At 42.2% G+C, this 25,136-nt stretch overlaps 3 protein-coding genes across 4 annotated transcripts; all 3 read right to left on the bottom strand.

Moving 5' to 3' along the window:
* Positions 1-1,672: 1,672 nt before the first annotated feature.
* On the bottom strand, positions 1,673-4,588 carry smx5. Its single transcript, XM_037115037.1, has 5 exons — positions 4,509-4,588; positions 4,229-4,296; positions 3,962-3,992; positions 3,786-3,845; positions 1,673-2,392 (listed from the first exon to the last, which is right to left on the bottom strand). Exons 1-5 carry the CDS (start codon positions 4,509-4,511, stop codon positions 2,267-2,269), a joined length of 288 nt encoding a protein of 95 aa, XP_036970932.1. The 5' UTR covers positions 4,512-4,588; the 3' UTR covers positions 1,673-2,266.
* Positions 4,589-5,876: 1,288 nt separating this feature from the next.
* Positions 5,877-17,412, bottom strand: inpp5d (inositol polyphosphate-5-phosphatase D). The gene is made up of 27 exons (XM_037115036.1): positions 17,094-17,412; positions 16,521-16,584; positions 15,560-15,695; positions 15,318-15,462; positions 14,946-15,086; positions 14,151-14,241; positions 13,986-14,063; positions 13,811-13,888; positions 13,582-13,705; positions 12,917-13,026; positions 12,376-12,478; positions 12,085-12,281; positions 11,880-11,997; positions 11,684-11,780; positions 10,415-10,553; positions 10,117-10,225; positions 9,888-9,976; positions 9,585-9,666; positions 9,005-9,094; positions 8,810-8,920; positions 8,617-8,696; positions 8,440-8,527; positions 8,202-8,348; positions 7,632-7,695; positions 7,340-7,531; positions 6,804-7,247; positions 5,877-6,721 (listed from the first exon to the last, which is right to left on the bottom strand). Exons 1-27 carry the CDS (start codon positions 17,231-17,233, stop codon positions 6,712-6,714), a joined length of 3,267 nt encoding a protein of 1,088 aa, XP_036970931.1. The 5' UTR covers positions 17,234-17,412; the 3' UTR covers positions 5,877-6,711.
* An 857-nt stretch (positions 17,413-18,269) lies between these two features.
* Positions 18,270-24,428, bottom strand: gpr17 (G protein-coupled receptor 17). 2 transcript variants are annotated; one of them, XM_037115957.1, is made up of 3 exons: positions 24,177-24,283; positions 24,019-24,050; positions 18,270-21,524 (listed from the first exon to the last, which is right to left on the bottom strand). In XM_037115957.1, the coding sequence occupies exon 3, from the start codon at positions 21,514-21,516 to the stop codon at positions 20,494-20,496; it is 1,023 nt and encodes a 340-aa protein (XP_036971852.1). In that variant the 5' UTR covers positions 21,517-21,524; positions 24,019-24,050; positions 24,177-24,283; the 3' UTR covers positions 18,270-20,493. The 2 variants fall into 2 exon arrangements, with proteins under 2 accessions (XP_036971852.1, XP_036971853.1); XM_037115958.1 differs by lacking the exon at positions 24,019-24,050 and having other exon boundaries at positions 24,177-24,428.
* Between the last annotated feature and the right edge of the window lie 708 nt (positions 24,429-25,136).

The following is a 25,136-nucleotide window of genomic DNA, read 5'->3' as shown; positions in this document are numbered from 1 at the left end:
CACCAGACTGAGTTTGTCATATTAAAATGTGTTTCATGTGTTTTGGGTGCACAGATTGTTACTGTAGCTACATGAAAACTACAGGATGTAACTTGTGGATTAAATATGGTACAATATATACAACTATAATAAATAAATGAAGTTACATAAGAGTAAAGCCTGTTAGACCAGCTGCCACTTTTATCCTCTAATAATTGGAGGATTATAATTTTAATATGAGATTACGAAACTGTACCTTCAAAATAAAGTTTACTGTACTTTTATTATGAAAAAAACAACTAAAAACAGATTTTCTGCAAAACAAAGGAACAATATGACTTGATTTTCCCTTAAAATCTGAATCCAAGGAAAGAACTGCATCCAAATCAGACGCACATTCTTCTCTTTGCACTCAAAATCCAGGGAAGAAAAACTATCTGGTTACTAATCACAATGAGACAAAAGTTCAGATCATACTCAAAATTAACTATCAACCCACAACAACTCTTACAAAAGGGACTGCCTACTAACAAACCATCCAGCACACCTTCAGTCATTCATAAGATTAAAATCAAAGCAAGTTGATGTATCTGTGGATGAATAAAAGCCAGAGGCGTGGCGACAATTCACTTGAAAATATTCAAATCACCCCTCAAACTCAGGGAAGTAGCAAAGCGAGGCGCTGTTCATGTCGTGGCATGTCAAAAAAATTAGCGGAGAACCGTGAATGGCACTTACAGCGGCAAACATCAGAGAGACTAGAATTAAGATACAAAATACCTGTGAAAAATGTTTGAGAAGTATGTTTATGCTAAACCGATGGATAAATCAGTGGTTCCAGATGTCACAGGTGGGAATTTAGATGTAATGCTTTTTAAATACACTTTAACATTATTTGTAACCAAAATTAAGACTGATTTCTGCATAGCAAACATAGCAGGAAAATATAAAGATGAGTAGTACACATGTCCCATGCACAGGTAGGTTTTATGTATGAATAAGAGAGCAATAAGTTCATGTATACGCTGTCTACAGGAAAGAGGATCAGGCAGGATTAAAGAGGCTCTGTGGAACTTCTTTTTTGTGCTGGAAGTCGGTCGTTAGTTAACAATAATGAACTGATCATTATCTACTGTTGCTCTCTGTTAGCAGGGCACAGAGAGCCACTAAGACGAGGCGCACGACAATGTGCATTAAGTCACATCCTTTGGACTGTCGCAGAAAACCCGACCTGAGTCCTTCTCAGAGAAATCCAGTCCAGCACCAACTTAAACAGCTCGTCCACAGACTCTTAAAGGCAACGAGAGAGACGAGGAAGGTCTCACTTTTCCTGTCACGTTACAACCCACTTATTAAACAGTCACTAATGCACGTGAATTGCTTTAAAGATGTCTAACATCAGAAATGTTAAGTTTCATGCAGAGAAGCCTGATGTTGAGATTAATCAATGAAATCGGATTAAATGCTGGTGGCAGTGAAGACATCACAAATCCAGATTTAAGACAAATGGCCAAATATCTTTTGTACTGAATTTAACACTCTGGATTTAAGGACCTGCAGACAATCTGGTTAAACTATAGTCTAAACTTCTCCAGCACATCAAGAAGTCAGTTTATAGTGTGTTTTCATGATACACTGTCACAATTTTTGACCATTACCTCAGTATTCTGATCTGGAGACCAGCACAACGAGGCCATGGGAGTTTCGGTTTTATTTCCCATGAAATCAATCACAAAATATCTGTCTTCCAATACTGATAATTCAATAAAGGCCAACAACTAAAACAAGTCTCAACAGAAAAAGCAAACAAAACAAGACTAAATGACAATAACATGATCAGAACATAAATAAAATAGCATTTTATTTTGAAGTGGCATAAAAAAAAAAATCCAAAGTCGCATTTTTTTTTTTTTTTTTTAAAGATTAGCAACAGTGCTTGCAACAAAAACACTTCATCAGATCTTTACCTCTGCTGGGCTCAAACCGTATTGAGTTTGATTTCTTTTTAACAAATGACAGTATCAAATGAAGCCTTCTGCTCGGCCTGAGAGGTGAAGACCATTTCCAATAAACTGTTGCTTTTCAAATTATTGATCACCAAAGTCAGGAATGCAATTAAATTCTCTGTCAGTACTGGAAAATGACCGACACTGTTTAATTACAGGAGCTGCACAAAACGTATTATCTTTAAATGAACTTAGATCGGAACCCAAACTATTCATTATTTCCCGTCCCAAAAATCCCCCGCCCCCACCCCAGACTACATAAACCCCACCCGGCGGGCTGATCACTGCTTCTGTTGCATTGCTTCTTTCCGTGCAGCGTCTTGCAGCAGCTGCGTGTCAACTTCATCTGCAGGTAGCTGAACGTACCGGACCACAGATCCACGGATGAAACAGTTTTTCACAGACAGCTGCAGCAGAAACAAGACATTGCACGGTGTGAAGACAAACATCATTCAAAGTAAATCAGATTTAAGTGATGCAGAATCTGTGATCTAGCTCACAACATTTCTCACTTCATTTTTTTGTGACTGTTTTGTTGAAGTTGGATTTATTTTCCCCATCATCTGGGGTGTTATAATAATAAAAAGAATTGTAAGATCACATTTTTTCTCCTCCTGACCTCACTAAAACATTAAAATATATACATTTTCATATTTTACTTTGAAAGATACTCAGCAAGCACCTTTTATGCTCTGTGTCCTATGCTATGCATAATGTATGGCCTTTGTATATGGTAAAATATTCCTTTAGCATGGATCATGTCTTTCACAGGTGCAGGACCGACGTATCTGCATCTGACAGTCTGTTAGTTGTCCATGAATTGTCACATGTACCTCTGTGGGAACACATTTCACACACATACTGTATGTGGGGATACATTAGGATTCAAGAAATTCCTTTGTTTTTACCAGATATTTAAAGCCGAGGTGTCTTTCTCTCTCTCTCTCTCTCTCTTTCTCTTTTCAGTAACAGAAGTCTGAAGCATCATCACTTCATAATTGTGTTTGTAAGCAGTTCTCCTTAAACTCATGAGGTATCGAGGTAATCAAACGCTTGTAAAGTTCCAGCATTACATCAAGTAGTTAAAATGATCTCAAAGTTATGAATGAAAGATACACATTAAGCTTGACCCTGACCATCCAGACATCCCAAACAGAACATTAAGCTTAAGTTAAAGGAAAACGTCACCCAAACATGAAACATCAGTCAGTATCTTTTCAACCCCATGCTGATGGAAAGTCAGGTGAGGCTTCGTAGTCCAAAAAACATTTCTAAAGATTCACATCAGAGTTCTCCTCAACAACTGGAGTAGATGGGGACTTGTTTTAAAACGTCAAGAACACAACCGAAAAATGGAAAGAAAAGAAAAACTTTGACTTGCATTCTTGGGAAGCCTCAAGACCACAAAGACATTTTTTAGGCCCCTCATCCAGCCTTAATCACCATCGTGGATGCTTAGCAACTCTACATCGAGGGTGGAAATAATGGGGTTTAAATCAAATTTGGGATCTCTGAGCTTCTTGAGACTTGGATAAAGTTGGACACGCTGTATGGAACCGTTTCATGTTTTATTTCCGATTGCTGATTTTCCTTTTTTAAAACAAGTCCCCATCTACTTCAGACGTTTAGGAGAGTGTTGCAACAGCGTTTTACTGTGAAGCACCAGAAAAGTTTTGAGGGCTGCAGAACTTCACCCAACTTTCCATAGAAATAGGAAAATGACTGGATTTTCTTTTTAAGGCTAACTTCTCCTTTTTAGATATCTTGACAGAGGAGGTGCCAGATGATGATGAAACCTACCATGTGTGGATACTTCTCTGGATCTGTGACACTGATGTCTGTGAGCTTGATGTTCAGGTACTGAAACGTACAAGCAGAGAAAAGTGACATTAAAAGATTAGAAGTCATAACTGGGCAGTTGTAGAGAAAAAAAAAATCTGAAGGACTTTGTTTTCAGAAAATAAATAATTTCCAACCTGGTCCACAGAATGAAGCGTCCCACAGATGCTGAAACAAGACAGATAGGGATAAAAGCGATTACTGACATTTATGGACAGATCCTACTGTTTCTAATATTATTTACAGCTGTGGCATGCAAACAAGACAGCGTGTTTACAGTTGTTGCATCTGAGCCTCTATCACTCACATCCCCCCCTGCACCGCTATAATACCTAGCTTAACTTTAACGGGGGCTAAACCCAAATGTTTTGCACATGTATTCAGCGTAGCCGACTAAAACTTACCTCAAGTCGTTCTTGAGCTCCACCACCACATCCTTCCCCACCAGCGACTTGAAAAACGAGTAGAAAAGCTGTAGAAAAACACAACGAAACGATAGCGCTAATGTTAGCATCGTGCTAACACTACAGAGCACGGCACAGGATGTACACAGTTAGCAAACTTGAAGCACGTAAAGCGACACGGAGAGCTGCGGGTCATTGAACGCCTCAGCGAATCATCACATGAGACATTTTTGGTGTTAACTGTATGAAACGAATTTATATATTCAAGTTTCTTTCTCACCATTATTGCCGCTTGCTGTCTTGCGGTAGTGTGTCTGCTGTTGATGACGAAACACGCTACGTCATATTGATGCGACGGTCCGGGAACCAGGGTGCAGTCTCCAGACGTGCTCCACGAGGGGGAGCCAGAGGGGCGCTCAATGTTTACGAGCCGGACAACAGGTGGAGTCGCTGAGATCTGCTAAGGCCCGTTCAGGGAACCGTCTTTTATAAAACTCAGGATTCACTTAACTGTACTAGGCTGTTTACCACTGTTGTAAAAAGTACCCCAAAGTCACACTTAAGTAAAAGTAATGATATTGATATAAGTAAAAGTCACCCACATGAATAGTGCCTGAGTAAAAGTCTTATATAATCTGATATTAACAGTGTTTTAAAATGTACCCAGAATCAGTAAAAGTATTTAAGTATCAAAAGTAACTTTAAAAAGTAGTAGATTACAAAGTAAAAGTAAATTACATACACATGTATATGTGCAATACTGTTCACTCCTGGTCAGATGATTATCAATAAGGCCGATTTTTGGATGCCATGTTCAGCATTTTTGTGATTATTCAAATTTTAATTAAATTTTGATAAATTCACTTAATAAAATCCACTTTTTGGGCCCTTCTGTCACATGCAATCTGCAAACTAACTACAAATTAAAGTTATCAATTAAATGTGGTGAAGTAAAGTGCAATATTTGCTTTTTAAAAATGTAGTGGAGTGGAATATGAAATTACTCAAGTAGTAAATTAACTCAAGAAGTACCTAAATATTTGTTACATTCCATCACTGGATATTAAACATACTGTAATATCAAAAGTACATGTAAAAGTATTTCATATACATGTTTGTAGCCTGCTATGGGTCAACTAATTTAGTCAGTCAGATCAGATACTCAGCATTTTTCTGATTACTACAGTTATCGATTGTAGTGGAGTAAACATACAATATTTCCCCCCAAAATGCAGCAGAGTAAATATATAAAGTAGCAGATAGTTGCAATACTCAAGTAACAAAATACAACCTCAGAATTATAGGAGTTTGCTCAGAATACTGTAATGTAACTAAAATTAAGTTTAGTTACATGTTACATTATAGTGTTACGGACCGAGAAAAGTAACCAAGTTATTTTTATAGTTCCACTTTAAGATGTACATCTTGTACAATTTTGAGGTATACAAGTTTTGTTTATCAAATGCAAATGTCTTCTTTCAGCTCATGATCCCTGATGTTTAACCTTTTTGGAGTTGTAGGAGTTTATGACAAGATATTTGTCTGATATCATTAAGTACAATGTCCTCTTTGGTTTAAATACGTCTCATGCCTGCAGTCTCACTCTGCATGCAGTTATTTAAGGCAACAGCAGGGGGAGATAAACGACTTGAGTATTGCAGCACTCATGCAGACTGACAGAGGTATTTATTCAAAGTTTCACTGGATTGTTACATGAAGCTGTGAGAAAGAAATCCAAAACAACAACAAGGTTTAACTGAGCTGATATTTGAATTTAAAACAGCATTTACTATACGTCTTCAACGCAAACATGTCAATGTCTGTTTAAGATAATACTGTGCGGTAAACATTCATTAGCTACTGGCTATAGTGTAAAACTCTACATGAAATGTGACATAAATGTTATTTATAAGCAGAGTTTAATTCACGTTTTAATGCGAGCATAGCAGAAATGACGTCTGGAGATGTGTCTCAAGGTTTTAATACTCTGGAAGAAGAAGTTTGACATGTTTGGGGACCATGATTTTTTTTTTTTTTGCTTTCTTACTGAGAATTTGATGAAATGTGAAGCTACAGCCAGGAAACGGTTAGCCTAGCTTAGCATTTAGACTATAAACAGAAACAGCTAGCTAAAATGCTAACTCATAAGCTTTAGAGGTGCTTATTGCCTGGTTTCCCTTCTCTTTAGACAGAGCCAGGCTAGCTGCTTACCTTTTTTTCCGGTCTTAATGCTAAGCTAAGGTAGCTCGCTGTAGCATCCACAAGTCAGTCTCCTGGACAGACACATTCCCTAAAATCATTAACTATTTAATTTATTACAGATGAAGAGTCACACTTATGTGATACATTTGTCAGGACTGAAGCCTTTTCTGTGTGTGTTTTACGTTTCCTATAAGAATGCAACGCTGCAGGAAGCTGTACAGTCCGTGTTGACCATCGCCGCAGCCCGGTCGCACTTCACAGAACGGCCCATCTTGAGAACATCAGGAGGCGCTGAAGAAAGACAAAGAGTTCTTATTATCATGTATATTACAATCTGCAGTGGAATTTGACAGTTAGACTGAGTTTTCCTCACTGTCTCTGGTGGGGCAGAGGCTGGCCGGGTCTTCCAGGCAGTCTCTGTTTGATGGGGAGTTCGGAGCTGTCTCTGTAGTCTCTGGGTTTGGTGACCTGGGGCTCAGCCCGGTACTTGGAGGGTAAAGGAGGTCGGGGCATGTTTGACCCTCCCCCTTCCGAGTGCGAGGGCACCACTGGTTTCTTCTGCATTGACGGATGCGAGGTGATTGGGGTTGGAGGCTGAGGTTTGGTCTCGGAGTAGGTGAAGGAGCGGTTGCGTGGGGTGGGAACTGGGGGGCGCTCGGATTCTCCATCTGCTGTTTTGAAGGTTGAAAAGTTCTGATCTACAGGTGTGAGGTGGTCTCTCGGCTGGTGGTCTTGGTCCTTTCCCCGGCCGTGTCCTTTTGCCATTGAACCGTATAACGGATTGTCAAACATCTCTGACACCTTTTCACCCTCGCCCCTGGGAAACAAGGGATCAGTTAGTAAAGCTTCTGTTTTCACTTTCTCCTGACTCCTGAGATTGAACAAGAACACACAGAAACAGGCACTTACGTAGGATTTACAGCTTTTAACGTTGGACTGCGTGTGCCCACATCATAGCCACCCTTCTTGGAGTCTTTACTCCCTTGTGGAAGACCCTTTGGTGGCATGCTGTAACTCCAACCTTTATCTATCACCTCCCTTTGGAATGACATTCCCATGTAGTTGGGGTTAGAAATATCATGTGCTTGGGTGACGGAACACCTGCCGAACAGAGGACAGAAAATATCACAGCCAGACGATTTAGATATCACAGCCAGGCGTTGTGTTTGAGATATTTTGAAGATTTAAAGAAGTATCTTACTTGTTGAAGTCATTCCCTCTCCCTCTTGAGCTGACGGTGTCATCCCGTTCCACTTTGATGAAATCTGAAACCAGAGGGAAAACATACTGATAGTACAAGAATTAAAACAGAGAGCCTTTAAAGGTGCCATGTGCAAAGATTGGCCACCTGCTGAAGGTCACTGCAAACAATGATGTGGCTACTTATCAACAGAGTAAACGACCAAGTGCTGCTCACTATACTTTTTGCAGTAGCTAGCTGTCCTTGACTAGTTAGCTCAGACAGTCGTGCGGTTTGTGTCCCTGTTAGCCGACTACAATCTGCCTGTTGGTTAATGTTTACGGGCAAAGAAAACAGGCTCAGCAGCAGCGTCCCAGAGAAACGCAGCCAGACACTGGACTGAGACTGAACACAGCCTTTGAGACCGACGGGCTAATTCAACGACAGAGGAGACAGTATGGAGGCGATTTACAACAGCTCTGTTTAGGGTCGGAGGGAGTCTGACATAGATTGAGGATTTTTTTGGACCAAACCAAAGATGAGTGTGGAAAGAGAAACCAGTCCAGTCCAGTGTTGAATTTCCTGACTCACCGTATAACTTCTCAGTGGGTTTGACTTCAGAGGTTTGCAGCTGGATGCCACCTGTCAGTGTGCCCGTCTTCTCTCCGTGGTGAGTCAGTGTGATCTGAAACTCTGTGTAGCAGATCTGTGCGGCTCGCAGGGCAACACAACCCTCTCCTTTAGGAAGAGGACAACAAAAAAAAACTGTAAGTCCTGCTCAGGGAAAACATCTGCATTATGAACCGTAAGCTGTGCAGTAGTTCAATACCGTAGGACTCGTCAGCGTCTGTCGACTTCACACAGATGAGGATGTGCTGGTCCAAAAGGTACTCCGGGTCAGAGATGATCGGGGTGAGCTTGAACAGATAGAAAAGACAACAAATGAGGACTGCTTGCGAACACGTCATGTTCCACATTACAGTTCCTACTTCTCTTTAAATTTTACCTCAACTTGGTTTCCAAACCGAACTTTAATCGAGCCGTCTGAGTGCTCACTGTTCTCACCCTCTGAAGTCTTGACTGTTCCTGCAGACATTGAGAAGAATATTTTGATCACCTCAGCCCATTTTAAAGCAGATTATAATAGAATCCAGTGTGATACGGTCGACCATGCAGAGGAAAAAAAAAAAACAACATACTCTCCAAGCAGCTGGAGTAGTATTCAATAAAGAACTTGGTCTTGGATTTTGTCAACAAGGTGGCCACACAGTTCATGATCTGTATCCCACCCTGGGGCGCACTGTTTGGATCTGAAACAAAACATTACATGTCAAACTAGAATTTCGGAGCCGATCACACTAAGTCATCTCCAGTGAGACACAAGATGATCATACCTTGCTTGGAGACGAATTGTGAGGCTACTCCAACTTCAAATGAGGCAAATACTGGCGAGTGGTCACTTGTCATGATGTCATTAGTGCACCCTGCCAAGAGGAAAGTTTGGCTGAATGAATCTGTCTTCTAGAATATCATTAAAGGAGCAATCCAGCAATTTTGCATTACATTAAAGTGTGTTTTCCGTATTATGTGGAAAAAGTAGCATAAAGTCTTTTGTGTCTTCAGAGGAAGCTGCTAGAAGCTGATAGAGATGTCACTTGTGGCTTAGCTGCATTATGGGTAATGTAGGCACCAGTTTTTGGAATGCAGTATTGCACTCATAAAACTGTTGGACTCATTATGGACAGTTTGAAAACAAAGGATAAAGATCAATTCAGCAGAGAGACAGAGAAAAAACTATGAAATGTAGTCAGTACTAATTTCGGAGAGAATCTAAATTTCCTTGAAGGAAAAACTCAGTTCCATTGCAGCAGATTTATGAGTGAAGCTCTAGCTTTTGCATGGTTAGCAGGTCTCTAGTCTCTGTTTAATTCACACCACATTAGGAAATCTGCATGTCGAAGGGGAATTACTCACCATATGCTTGGCAGACAACGTGAACCAGAGGGTACGACTTCCTCAGGACACGATCGCACCATGAGGGCAAATTGTATTTTGTCTGTGGAGGTAAATTCATCACACACACGTAAGTAAATCACAAGGATTTCTAGATACAGCATACTGTTTGAGCCAGACTTTTCCAGTCAGATACCTGAAAGCAAATAACATTTTCTGTGTCAAATGACATTTGAGTTCAGTGCTGTCATCGCTTTGTTTTTGCACCATGGTGACTGAAAGGAGCCGCACAGGTAGAAGACATCTGACTGAACAGGAGCTTACCCCCGTGGCTTTGGCCTTTGTGTAGGCATACTTCTCTCGCGTGTCTCTTTCGAAGCGATATGTGGGTGCAAACGTGATTTCCTCTTCATCTACAGTAAAAAATAAAGTTTAAGTTTATTACATGCTGACAATAAATGAATGCATCAAGCAGAGCTGACACAGACAATCACATACAGCATACGTTTTCACACTTTTCTGTGTTTCTGATGATTATTATCGATGCGCTCACCGAAATGCAAGAAGACCTTCCCATCATTCTTCTCCATACTCAGCTGGTCTTTGCTGAGAAGCTCCTGGTACTGCTGCTGTTTGATCTTTGTCACTATATACTCAGCTTCCTGTGAAGGGAAACAGTGCAGAGTGGTGACTTTTCCTGCGACACCTGACGATCAGCGCGCAGCTCTTTAGCGCTGACAAGACAAATCTTGTTCATAAAAACACGATGACAGTGCTTATTTGGTGCTAGATACACAGAATGTGACGTCGTATCATGTGTTTTTAGCTGCATGATACAATATATAACTTACTGTAGACGGGAATTCAACGCGGTAGTTCAAATCACCGAGCCAGAAGAGGTGAGTGAAGCGATGTGTGATGTCAAATGGATTGAGCTTCTTATCTCCGAGGTTCAGAAATCGCAGGATGTTGATGTAGTTTTGATTGCGTCTGCAAATACAGCAACATTTATAGCAAGAACACATTTTTAAAAATATATATATTTATGTTTTTTTTATTTTAACACATATTTTATATCTAAGCATGTAGGTATGGTTTCAGAATTGAAACAGAAAATAGATAATAAAAATCAAAATGAAATGTGTGCCTTATCTTTGACTGATCTTTAGCTATTTTTGGAAGACTAACTGTAAATTGAGATACAGATGGATGAAATTATTCAGTTAAAAACTTGCAGAGTTTGAGGTGTAGTAAAGGTCTGAGATGCAGGTCTGAAAAAAGCTACTAAAAGTCAAAAATGTAACCAAATTCATGATGATGTTGTTGCTATAATCAGCTACGAGAAACATCTTTTTTTGTTTGTTTTGTTGATTTCAGCACCCCCTGTAGACAAAAACGATATGAACACCACCGCCTGCATTTTGGACATAAGTAAAAGAAAGATTCAAAATCAGTAGGCCAACCTATTAAATTGAAGAAAAAAAAAAGCCTCATTAAAGTAGCTTGAGTTTGGTTTATAATTTAGCTGGAGTGTAAAAATAAAACAATACAAGCATTATACTTTTAATTTGACTTCCAGACAGCTGGTAAAAAGCAAAAGTTCAGTGTCTGTGATGCTAACTGCTAGCTAGCTTTATAAAAACAGTGGCGGTTAAACACTGAGCACTAAGCCATTCAGTTAGCTATCTGACGCTAACTCCTGTCATGAAACTACACTAGCCAGTGCATGCTAAGCTAAACATCTGCATGCTGCTGTAGCTTGACTGTGAGCTGTAACATTTAACCTCACTAATCAAGCTAACGGTAACAAACTTAGCCACTTTTTGCTACTGGGAAGTTCTTAAACATCATGTTTCTACTATTGTAACATTATCGACATCTTTATGTGAATGTTTCTTGTTTTCATCAAGGACAAGAGACATGCATTACAGTAACAGTGAAGCTGTCACTGGCAGTTAAAGTCTTCATTCAGTTCATCAAACAGAAACTGAAAAAAAAGGACAAAAATGTACCTTTGAGGTAGTGAACCCCCTGCTGGAACTGCACCCTTGGTTATATCCATATGTAAGTTTACTAATACATTTAAATGTGGCTTTATTTAAGAGTAACATGTTGATCACCTGAGCTTCTTCTCACTTCCAGAGGTCAGGTGACTGTTGACAAAGCCAAAAGATGTACCGTTGAACATGAAGGACACTCCCACTGCTCCCTTGTTTCCTACAGTTAAACATCACAGTGAGCACTGATGGGTAATTTGTCCAGTGAACTATTTGTGACAGGTCATTAAACGGCTTGTGGAGAAGTGGAAGTGCTTACCCAGAGTGTTGGCGATCCCCGTCTTCACGCTGTCTGAAAAGACGTGTGAGATCCTGTTTTCGTGCTCAGGCTTGACGAGGACGATGATCCGAATGCTCCACAGAGTGTGAATCGCCACCTGAATGTTAGAAGACGTTACGATGCATTTCTGCTCCGCACCAGCATTCGTTTTTTTTACTTTAAAGCTTTTGTCAGAGTCACTCACTTGTTTAAAGCTGATGTTTGTGATGTTCCTCAGGACGCTTTTCACCATGTCAGCCCACTCCCTCTCGCCCAAAGGATCCTCCTGAGTCCCGATGACGTAAAAGTCATGCGGGATGTGATCGGCGGTGTCGTCTTGTGTCCTCCCCTGGCCCTTACACTGAAACCACGAGCTGATGTTGTGGGGAGGACCGGCATTTCCTGCAGATTTATCAAGAATATTTGACTGCGTTGTTACTTTATCTATCAGGAAATTAAAATTCATTCAAAATGTGTCAGGCGTCAACGTTGTTACCCATGTTCCAGGTGCCCACAAACACTGTGATCATGTCCGGTTCAGGCTTTTCACTGTGTTTGTTCTTCATTTGCTGAAGTAGTTGGCAGAAACCCTCCCTTTTCTGGCGAGACAGTACAAAAGAGTCAAAACGAAGGCATTTAAACATTATATCTCAAGAAATATGTGTGACTGAGAAACCTAAAGCCCCTGAAAACACATTTTCTCACGCCTCTAACTTCTCTAAATGGTTGGAAACAAGGTGATGACACATAATCCCCACTCAGAATTTAGAAACATTTAAATCAAAATGTGTTGACAGCGCCGGGTTTGATGCTAATGAAATTCATGCTAATAGATTTCTCCATCAAGGGGATTTTTACGGCAGCGTTTCCTTATCTGAAACTATTGTTTAAGGATACAAAGTGTCATATGATTGATGACTGCTGTATGATTTGTCCCCCGAGGCAATGATTCGTATTAGTAAGCTACCTAAATATAACTGACTTGATGAAATGTTGCTTCATGGGCCTTAGGGTGAGTCAGGAGCAGGATAATTTACCTTTGCATCGTCAAACGCAAACTCCCTTTTCAAAATCTTCTCTTTCTCCGTCTCCAGCACGATGACAAGCTTGACATTTTGCTTTATCTGGAATTTCACCAACTGCAGGACTGGAAAATAATCACGTCACTCCCTTTAAAAATGAGCAGCGTCGATGGTTTACAGCATATGTTAAACAAGACTACAACAAGGAGCTACAGCCGTGCTAACACAGAATGCTAACGTGCTTACAATGATAATAAACGTGCAGATGTTTAACAGGAACAATGTTTGACATGCTTGCAATTGGAAATACAGAAATGACAGAAAGTAAGACCAGATGACCTGATGATCATGCCAGAAAAGATATTGGGAATCAACAAAGTACCAATCCTGAGGGAGACATGAACGCCTGCACCAAATTTTAAGGACCTATTAACCACACACGCTTGTCCTTGAGTTGCGGGTTAAAGCTCCAGCTGGGTTTCACAACCAACACTTCCTTCCTGTGAGGCACCCGTGCTAACCACTTCGCCGCCCTGCTGTATAATTAATCCTCTGGGGATCATGAATGAATGATGAAACAAATTTCATGGCAGCCAATCGCCTGAGCATCACCAGACAGAGCCACATCGCTAGCGTGGCTGAAAAATACAAAAGAACTGAACTGAAAAACAGTCTCTTACTTTTGTTGTGTACATAGTATTTGTCTTCAGCTCCATCCTTCGACTTCTTAAAGTAAAGCTTCCCACTTTCAACGTCCACTTTCAGGAACATCTTCGTGGATATCCCCAGAGATTCTTGCTTGACCTGCAGAAAGAGGAAACTGATCAAACGAAACCTCAAACCTCCAGACTTTTGTCTTGTCATCGCATTCGCATGCATTGTAATACGGTAACCAATTTAAAGAAGCACCTCAAACGTAACAGGCGGTATGAGTGATTTCCTGTGACCGCCTTCATAGCCAACAGACTCAAACAAAGAACTTTTAGCCTGAAAAAAAAAAAAAAAGAGAAGTGCGATTGTCATCACTTGTTGGTATGTCAAAAAACAAGATTATTTACAGTCAGTCAGTGAAACTGTAAATTACCTTATCTTCTAATGAGTAGAGCAGTTTTGTCAGTTGCTCAAGTCTAAAGGATATAGATTGACCTGAATCAGCAGACACCTGAAAACAAAGGAAACGATGCACGATGGTAAGGACTCAGGAGCCTGTTGTCCGTTAATGTTGCGAGTGATCAAGAATGACACTCACTCGTTTTGAATGCTGTCCGATCCCCGGGGAGAGCTGTTGGTCCAGCGTTCTGTGGAAGACCTCCAGAGCCGGCAGGACGCGGGAAATTTCACTGTCTCACAAAAAAAGTCAGAACGTGATTAAATCAGCCCTACGCGAAACATTAGAACAGGTGTAGTGGATACAGTTGATTATTTCTGGACCAGTCAAGGTTCTGCTGGGATACCACAGGTATTCCTCAGCCCAGGGAATGTGACAGAAAGCTCGAGGGGTCGACCCAGATCCCAATCGGATTTAGCATCTTCGGGATGTGTCAGAAGAGATTCGATCCAGGGAGTGCCCCACCTCACAACCCACAGGAGCTGAGGGATCCACCACCAGGACTCACCTAGAGCTCCTGTGTCCACTCCTTAACGGGTCAGAGCCAAGTCTGATCCAGGGTGGGGCCTCCATGGATGGGACTTCTTCTGGCATGTTGCACAGAGACTTGATCCGATTGGGATCTGGGGAATTTTTGGAGGTCAGTTCCACACTTTGAGCCTTTTTGTCACTTTCCTCAGGACATTCCAGAGCAGTCACCGTCCTGCCATCAGGGAGTACTGTTGCACTCAGGGTGGTGTGTTCTTGTTCTGCAGTGGAGTTTAAATGGGTTGTGTGTTTCGAGTCACATCCACATGAACGCCAGGACCCAAGGTATCCCATTAGAACTATGAATTGCCACTACATAATCAGTGTTAGTCACTTCACTTGTCATTAATGATGCCTTTGATTGCTGGATACCGTAGTTTACGCTGCTCTGTTGACTGGTTAGCGTACCTGTTTAGATTCTTGCAGATTGTCAATGTTAGCTTCTTCAGCCCGGGGAGGTTATGACAACCGTTCTGTACTTGTTCGGCATCCAAGACGATTGAGTTCCTGAAGTATTCCTGTATAGCCATTTGATGCTCCTCAGGTACTCTGGAGTATGTGACACAGGAGAACTGTTATCACATCATCGTCTCACTAGTTAGCGAAAACCAAACACATCGGTGTGTCAAATCACTGCTCATGAGCGTAGGAATAATTGCATCGTACCCACAACATACTGCCCGCGTATTATTCAGATTATTGCATGATGAATTATCTGGCTGAGGACAGTTACACCTTGCTGTGCTACATCAGTGCAGATTTTTACAAACGTGACCGTACGTGGACATGTCCGCCTGCTGTAGTCTCATCAGGTAGGTGTCTAATAAAGACTTGCAGGCCGGTTCAGGAGACTTCTGGTCACTGTCTTTCAGATCGTTGGGCGAGAAGTTCCTGGGTGGAAGTTGAGGGGGAAGATCACTGGATTCTGCAGGACAAGAAGACGTATAGGATGTTTAAGGTTTGAATCTTTGGCAGGGATCCAACAAGAAGGCCACTATTCAGCTGAGGTAAAGTTGTTCGACCTGGATCCTCGTCTGCTTCCTCCTCTCGTTGGACGGGGTACTGCAGGTGTGTGATCAGACCCATGTTGGGACTGTAATACGCCTCCACCAGCTCAGGCAGCATAGAGAAGAACCTGATAGGAACTCCTTCAGATGCCTGGAGAGCAGATCACAGGAGCCACATCATTCTTCTCAGACCTCAGCAGAACTGAAGTGTTGAGCTCAGTTGACACTGATTCTTTTAGTTTTACTTCCCGTGTAATCTCAGCGACTACTTACAGCTCACTTCAAAGTATTCAGTGTAAAATATAATTGCACAGCTTGTCTCAGCTCTGTTTTGATGAAAGTGTGATGGCTTCAAGAACAAGACTAGAGCCATGCCAGCTGCTCTGTTAGGCTGTACTTCTGATTGCCGTGCTTTGAGCTAAATGCTAATGTCAGCAGGCTTAAATCCCCAAAACAACAATGTTAACATGCTGATGATTAGCATGCGCAATGTTCCTCATTTCAGAGTGTTCCCCATTCTAGGCTGTACATCTGATGGCTGTGCTTTGAGCTAAATGCTAATTTCAACAGGCTTAAATCCTCAAACCAACAATGTTAACATGCTGATGATAAGCATGTGCAATGTTCCCCACTTTAGAGTGTCAGCATGCTAACACTTGCTAATTACAGCTCAGTGAATATGATTCATTTGGACCAAAGTGTTTGTTTGAATGACACAGTCATCTGTGCAGCTACGCTGACCACGATGTTAAAAGTGTCGCTACAAGCTACAAAGTTGTTCATATGTCTAAAAATACATCACGTTTTGAAATTTGATTGTAACAAAGCAAATAGCTGTGTTGCAGTTAGTTTTCATACCTGAGGGGAAACAGCAATTCACCTTGACCAGTGCTGTAAATACTTAATTCTACAATCAGAACAGTTCGTCTGACTTTGGACCAAAATGGTGGAGGCTTGTGTGAAACTGTCGACCCACCTGGACAGAGAGCTTCTTATCCTCATTTGGCAGGATTCTGTATGTATACACACAGTTCTGGTACCTGTGGTTAAAATAAATAAATGCACATGTCACATATGTAAGGTTGAAGAAACATGCAGGCTGCCCTTATTCAGGGTTTTCAGCATACCATCAGAACAGGTTGGATAGCATTTTGAAAAAAGGTTTGCCACTGGAAAATTGATATGAGTTGCAGAGGGCAAAGGGTGTTACTTTGTGGCAGCACAGTATGCAAATAAAGGGGAACTAGTCTTGCGTTGCAACGCGTATGTGCAAAAATGATACATGGCACACTGCAAGCAGGGGAAATTTGACCTTATAGTCCTGTTACATTAAACATGCTGAAATTATGTCCTTTACAATTGTTTTTCTTGAGCCTGATACTATAAATACTCACTGTAACATCCATGCCATGTCAGTTTTTCCTCTATTAAGTTGGCATACACAGCTTATTTTGCATGTTATTAAGGTTTTCTGAACAAGGGACAATAATCATCGTCCGCTTCATGAGTCTGCCGCTGCAAAAGTTAGAAGCAAGTAACATCTACTTACAAAACACAGAGGGCATACGCTCCCTGTATGGACTCGCTGGCCCGGATAAGGAAGCTTCCATCTCTGGCTGCTTTGGAAAGTAGATCCTCAGCTTTGGATCGAGTTATATTGCCATGACACCAAGGTTGGTAACCTGGCATCCTGTTTGTCACCCAATAATCAAGTCAAGAGTCGTGCTCCCCGAACGATATTCCACCAAAACCAGAGTAGATTCAGTTTTTCTTTCTGGCTATTTTCATCTTTTCATGGTGCGTACTTTAAAGTCCTTTCTTTCACTTGTTCATCCCCTTGGTACAAGCTGTAAAAAAGGAGGCTGCAACTACCTCGGCTCAGAACTTCCTCATTTGTGAAGAGAGGAGGGCCCTGGTGCCTCTGCGCTGCCTGTCACACGACAGACACACAGAGCTGTAAATGGAAATACAGACTTTCGCTTGCTGTGTAGAAATCTTTATCACATCACCTTAATCATTAACCAAAATTCCCTCTTTAGTTTCAGTAAACCCTCTTGTTAATGTAAACCGGCTAGAAAAAAGTGAAGCCATTTGTTAAAAAAAAAAAACAACAAAAAAAACCAACATGAAGAAGTGAAAAAGGGAAGTAGCAACCAGAGGAAGATATGACGATTTTTACATGTTACAGTGAAACAATTGTACTGATATATGTGCTTGTGAATAAGTTAAAAGTAGAAGTTCATTTTGATTTCTTGACATATTTGTGATGCTCAAATCATCTCTGTCATTTGATCTAGAAATAGAAGCGCTCATGTTCACTCCACCTATCTTGGGTCTGACTGCTAAACGATTCATCATCTCGTACGAAACAGGAGCGCAAAGGTGTTTTCTAAAACGCAGTGTATACGTTCAGGAAATACAAGTTTAGAATGGCTTGCCGTGTTCATGTGATGGACAGGAAGTCTTGCAAAAATAAGGGGAGGAAAAAAAAGCCGCTCACAAACCACAACATGGTCACATGATACGAAAAGAGAAGTGCACAGTGACAAGTCACTGCCACCTCGGAGGTTTCTGCCCTGCACTTGAAATAGGTTTCCCACTTTCACACAGAGAAAAAGTCTCAGACAAGACAATGATCTCATGTAAAGAGGGCGGAAAATAAATCATACTTTTGCTTTCAAATGACAGCAACTGAAATGACACCTTCTGTATAACAGCATTTTTTTAAAAAGCAAGGTTTTTTTTATTGACACAGGAAACAATGCAATGTAAGTGAGATGTTAACATATAAGTAAGACAGTGGAACATCCATCAAGCTTCCTTTACAGACACGACATTTCTGTGACTTTTTAACAACAATTCAAAGTTTATTATACAGAGAATAACTGCTCAAGAACATAAACTCACATTTTTCAGTGTGAATCTTGTCTTTCTGTCTCAAACTTCACTTCCTTTGCAGACAGGAGGGTTCGCAGTTTGTCACGCAATAGTGCAATATCATAGAAACAATAAATGCATAGCTGGGGAGCTGAATAATGATGAATATATGTACAGTGAAGATTTGTCTAGCACAAGTAAAGTAAACACAGTGCTGTTGTCTTCTAGCAGTTAAAAAAAAAAGTCATGGAAAATACTGTTTTAAGTGCATTTTAAAAAAACACGTTACTTAAAAAAAAACAAGACTACAGTCGTGCTAACAACTCTGCAGAGCTCTACTGAGGCACAGTGGTGCTTTGAGCTAAATGCTAACATTAGCATGCTAACATGTTCACAACAGGAATGCTAACATGCCGAGGTTCATCTGGTAAGTTTGAAATAGAGCCAGGTAGTGAACGCAAGGTTTTGCGCCAATAAGTTTCCAGCTTCCATGTTTACTTCCATGTTTACTTCCTGGTTATGAGGAAATTCCTCCTGCTGGCCCCGCCCACAAGTCCCCTCTCTGCCCACGGACTTTACATTGTGAAGATGTCACAGATCGATATTGCTTTTCTCGGCTTGAGGAAAGTTTACAAAAATTGAAACCTCCACAGATTAAAAAAAACATCATAATAGAAAGAGTTGTTCGATGTGTCATGGGGACAGTTTCTCAGACGTCTTTTTTTTTTTAAATTGTGTCTCTTTTTCCACGAATTCTTATCCCACGTTCACTGCCACAGCTCAAGGTGTTGAGATGCTACCATTTTGCTAATTAGGACCAAAAACAAAGCAGATTTTGGTTTCTGAGGGGAACAGAAATGCTGCTACAAAGAGAGCAACGAGAGCGACGCTGCTAGCATGGCTAAAAACACCTTCGGAAAAAAAAAAATATTAAAAGCTAACTAATGATTATTTATCACATTTGGTATTGGATACAAAACAGTAAAAATACATTAAATGTTGACTATGTACATAATTGATTATTTGGTGTTTAACACACAACTCATTTTCTCACATCAGCTTATAAAATCTACAGCTTGATTCTCACTGAAGCTCCCACAATGCACTGGATGTTTCTGATCAGATCAAATGTTCAGCTATCACACCACAGCTGATAACGTGCTGTATTTGGGGGTAAATTATTATAGTCGCAGTCACACGTTTTTAACCAGATTTTTGACATGAATCTACCCACATCACATTTTCTTTTTGTAAAGCAAGTTGATGTACCTGTGATGGGGTCTCCCCAGTCCATCAGCTGGAGATCTGTGCAGTAGTTTACTGTTACAACGTTAAATTATGAGACATCCCAGCAGTTAAGGCCATAAGCAAAGGTAATTGGATGAATAACTGGGTTTACTGATACACACACAAGCACCTTCCAGCTGTGCTTGTGAATCCTGTTCATCTTCATAGCCCATATCCAGCATGATCGGCTGATGTGAACTATAAAAAATGGTCAAACTATTGTATGTAACAGCACTTTTTTCAGGACAAAAGTGTAAAAATATTGTACGGATATGGTTATTGTCCAACAACTTGCAATGCTGTTGCTAAAAGATTTTTTTTTTCTGCCTCACATCTAACGTTCTGAGCGTTTTAAGTCAAACATTTCCTGCAGATGAAGCCTGCTGATGTCATCAAATGGCAGGAAGAAAAAAATACCCTTATGACTCAAAGTCATCGGGTTCACTGGTTGACTTTTTGAGCTCTTTTTGCAAACCATCCATAAGTTACACTACGAGTCTCACACATGATGCCCCCTGTCCAGGTAGTGTGGGTCCACAAAGTGCTCTCCAGATTGGAGTTTGTTTGGAGTCCTCACACCCTCCTGCATGCAGGGTGGACACTGAAACTGGGCTTTAAATTCAACATAAGGGGGGACAACAGTGGCAACGACCAAATTGCAGAATTAGCTCAAACCTTCAGTCAGACAAAGGCAGTCAGGTGACAAGCCGATCAATTTTTCTGTGTGTTGTTAAATGCATCCGCATCAATCAGTGCTTCAGATCCAGCTCGTGTTTTTATCCTCCTCAAAACTCAGACTTGGCGCTCACAGAGCTCTCATGTGTCCCCTTTAAATCTCCGCTGGTGGCTCCAGACATCCCGGTGTTATCTTTGCAAAACAATCGCATCAGAGTGCCGCGGAACTTCTCCGCCCCAAACAGGTAGATGAGCGGGTCCAGGGCGCCGTTCAGGCAGGTGAGGGAGGAGGTGAGGCGGTTGGCCAGGCTCAGGCCTCTGCGCGTCTGGCAGGAGACGTTGGGATGGTTGTAGCCGAGGATGAAGGTGGCCCTGCTCAAGTGATAAGGCAGGAAGCAGACGACATATATCAGCATGACCAGACCTATGGTGCGCAGGGCCTTCAGCTTGAGGGCCGGCTCTAACCTGGAGCCGTGGTGCAGGCTGTAAATGATGAGCAGGTAGCAGGACAGGGTGGCGAGGAAGGGAGGGGTGAAGGCCACAGCCAGCGAGATCAGAGCGTTGCGTGAGGCCTTCTCTCTGTACAGCTGCAGACACACCGTGACGCCGTCCACTTCTGCAGTCTGGTGGGTGACCAGCAGCGGTGCCATGGATACGGTAACCAGGGCCCACAGAGAGAAGCTGATGACGTGAGCGTACCGGGCGCGGCGGATCTTCAGCGACCTCACGGCGTGGACCACGGCCAGGTAGCGATCCCCCGCCACACACGCCAGGAAGTACAGGCTGGCGTACATGTTGACGTAAAACAAAAAGCCTGCCGCTCTGCACGGCACCTCGCCAAAGGGCCAGTGGCCTCCAGTGAGGTGGTAGGTGGCCCTCAGCGGGAGGATGATCACGTACGACAAGTCCGCCACAGCCAGGTGGATCAGGAAGATGTTCGCCGGAGAGGACGAGCCACGCTGGTGGGAGAAGATCCACAGAGCCAGGCTGTTACCGTTCAGCGCCAGGAAGAAAACCAGGATGTAGAAGCATCCAAACAGGGTGTTCTCCACGGTCGTGTCCACCGTGGGACAGCTCTCTGACGATGACTGGTTGGTGAGCAGGGAGGACAGCTCTGTCGTAACAGACTCCATCTTGGTGGCTATAGAAAAAGAATAAATATTATATGTTATAAATGTATCATAAATACAATTTTCAGGTATGACTGAAAAACACTTCTCCTGATTTCCATCGTAGTGACGTCAGTATGTTTGCAGGTCGGGTTTTTTTGAGTCGTGACTTTTTCGTAACAAGTGTTTTTGATTTCTAAAGAACTTCATTGTTAGTATTCAGACAGCAGACTGACTCAGTGACAGGAAACCGTACCAGCCCAACCCCGGGCCACACCACTCCACACACACACACACACACACACACACACACACACACACACGCTGACAATAAGCAGGAAGAGTTTTGGTCTCTTTGCTCCAGCTCCACAAGGTAACAATAGATGTCCCTGTGTCCAGCCGGTGTGCTCACGCCCCCGGGGCGGCTAATTACTTCATTCTGACCGCGACAAGTGTTTCGACTTCCTCCGAACACTAAGGAAGTCTCCTCTTCTTCCCTTTACAGCTCATCTGGCCTCATAGTCTGATTGGACAGCAATTCTCTCATGTTGGCTGAATGGGGAACTCTCAGGGGCTCTTCAGTGGAGGTAGAGTCTGGAAACTTAGCTAGACGACTCAAGGAAAACACTGGAATGTTCTCTATAAGATAATGTCATCAGCCGGACTTGTTTCAGTTTCTTGAAGATGTTTCACCTCTCAACCAGGAGGCTTCTTCAGTTCTGGACTTCTCAGAATGGGATGAGATGTGAAATGGTGAATCCAGTTAGTTGCGATAAAGCACATCGACTTACCAAGACCTGGATGACTGAGAATCTTCCTCTCATGTATAAGATATTTCTCAGCTAAAACAGTCACTTACTTTGTGACGCTCGCTCATCTGCCTCTAATGTTTACATCACTTCAGGACAGGCGTAATATTTTGTTAATACTATTATTCACTTCTGGACAATATTTAGATGAGGATATTTCTCTCTTTTCTGGAAACTAAATATTACCCTAAAGCCAACAGCTAGTTAGCTTAGCCAGAAACGAAATCATTTGCCCACAAGTCCCTCAAAAGCGAATTAATGAACGTGTTATATTTTGTTTGTTTCGTCAAAAAAGAACTGCACTGTGACAACTTTTGGTATTATGTGACATCAGGTGGACTTTTCATTATACGGCATAAGATGTGCATTTAATGCCCTACAGTTTAATTAGAAAGTGTTTATGTGTTTTTTGAAGCAGTGGCTGCTAACAAGTGGCTAAATGAGACTACAGAATTCATCAGGGAAATTAAACATCACTATACTGAACATGGAGACGCTCTGATGCTATGAAATCTAACTTCACAACTTTTAAGTAAAAAGATTTTCTTTACGCAGTATAAATATAGTTTCCTGTGGAAGGATAGTTGCTTTAGATCAAATATTTTAACCTGCAAATTTTACATTTGAGTCACACACTGTCCCTCTGTGACAGTTTGAAACCTGGAACTTTGAGTGTGAAACAAATCAATATAATTTACAAAATCCCTCACAGGATAGCACATTTGTTTTTCTTCCCATCTTGGACAACTATGTGGACACACCTTAAAAATGACCTCCCACTCCTCCATCCCTTCAGCAACTCTGGCAAGCTCCCACGTCCACGCCTTTAATTTTGTTTTTATCTGCGCTGTAATATCTACACAAACGTCACCGGGGGAGGACGAACAGCTACAATTAATCTCAGTCAAAGGCTTCACTTTGAAATTGTGGAGGAAGAAAAACAGAACAACATGTGTATCAGGGATGAACTTGTCATCCACCAGATGTTTCTATTGCTGAAGGGAGGTTCCCAAATAAACGATGAAAACCGCTCCACAAACACTGAAATGTGATGTGATTAAATGGCACCTTAACAAAAAGGGGAAAGGGATTGTCTCTAAATCCCTAAATCTCCGTTTCTCACCAGCTCACTGCCCAGACATGTGGCCCATTAGGAACCAGCCAGATGCAGCAGTGTGGTTCTGTTCAGTGTGTGTGTGCACTCGGCTCCTGCACCTACTGGAGCTGTGAGACCCACAACGAAGGGCATTTCTCAGCCAAGGCTCAGACTGAGAGCATTCAGGAGCCCCAGAGAAAAGGGTTACAGTCCCAGCGGGGATAACAAACCGGGTGAGGCACGGCTGAATGGAAAAGCTTCGATTTATACGGATCCCAGAGGGATAATCCTAAAGAGAGGCAATCCTGAAATATGCCTTCATCACAATGATCTGGCTCAGCAGACCTGCGCAGGCGTTCACATGTGAAGAGCGCTGGCAGAGCGGGGAGACGGAGCACGCTGGCGTCGGTCCTTTTCAGAGATCAGTCGGTGACAATTTGTTGTGACAGCTGTAGTGTGTGTACAGGCTGCCATTGTTAAAAGTCGTCACAGCGAAACCCCAGCAGGAGAATGTAAATGCGAAAATTTGGTTATTGGATCAGATGTGAGCGCGCTTGATATTCCTTCAAATCCTCAAAATGCAAACGACAAATTGTCATCATGAACAGAATAAATACTCACTGCTGACGTACAGTAGATCTTCTACAGTGTATCTAATGAAAACAATAGAGGGAATCACTCTGTGGTGCCAGACTTTAAATAAAGTTAAATGATTCAGTGCATACACAAATAAATCTCTGCTGCTTTATGAAAATCTGAGGTCAAATAAAGAGACTTACCTGAGCTTTTGGAGCTTGTCAGTGATTGGGCTTCTTGAAGAAAAGGCTGTCTGCTGACACAATCAGTGCAGCAGCAGAGTGAAGACTGGGCGCTCGACTGCTGAGCTTTGGGAGAACTGAAGCTCTGACACAAAGGCGGCCGTCCTATAACCCCCTTTCTCTCCCTCAATATGTCCTTGGGAATGAGACTGTTGCTCTTTTTGTGTCTCAACAAATTTGATAACAGAAAGGGAGTCCCGTTGGGAGCCTTTTGGGTTTGAACCTTGACCCCACCCTTTCTCTCTCCATCCCTCGCTCCTCAGAGAGCCACTTGTGCGCTCCACAATAGCCCGAGTCAGAATAAGCCGCACATTTCAGCAGCGGGGAGAAGAATGGCATGCCTCAGTGGCGTCGAGTCGCTGGGTATGACTCCATGGAAACCAGGCCTAGCGGTGCACCGAGTGCCTTAAGCATGAACTCCCACCCTCCCACTGATAGATAGAAGATTGACTGCGTTGTTAATTGAGAAGTTTATGACTGAAGTCTCTGAGATGATCTTTTGTAAAGGGTCTGTTAAGTTCGACAGAGGGCCCCCGTCCCTATAGGAGAGCAAAGTGAAAAACAAGAGCGGGGAGGGGAGGGGGGGCGATGCTTGAAGGAAACAGAGGCTCTTGTTTGGTCTCTTGCCTCCTGGGGGCATCCTGAATTGGAATGCCCAAAATAATCAGTCACATCGCCATCGGACAGATGTGGAGAAGAGGTCCCACTGGCTGCTGGGGGATAATATTTCTTTCATACGCGGAGATCACAGCTGTGTGTCAGACACATCGGCCCTTTATCTTCTCCATTTCATCGATATGCTAATGGCATTCTGTGGCCCTGAATGAAGCCACTATCTGTGCACGACTGTGGAGCAGCTTTGACATCACTACCCTGTTAATCTACTGCCAACTGCTAATTGGGACGCCCCCCCATCACCAC

The sequence above is a fragment of the Acanthopagrus latus genome, chromosome 11 (genome assembly GCF_904848185.1).
Source record: "Acanthopagrus latus isolate v.2019 chromosome 11, fAcaLat1.1, whole genome shotgun sequence".
Classification (NCBI taxonomy): Eukaryota; Metazoa; Chordata; class Actinopteri; order Spariformes; family Sparidae; genus Acanthopagrus; species Acanthopagrus latus.
This window is presented reverse-complemented; position numbering and strand designations above follow the sequence as displayed.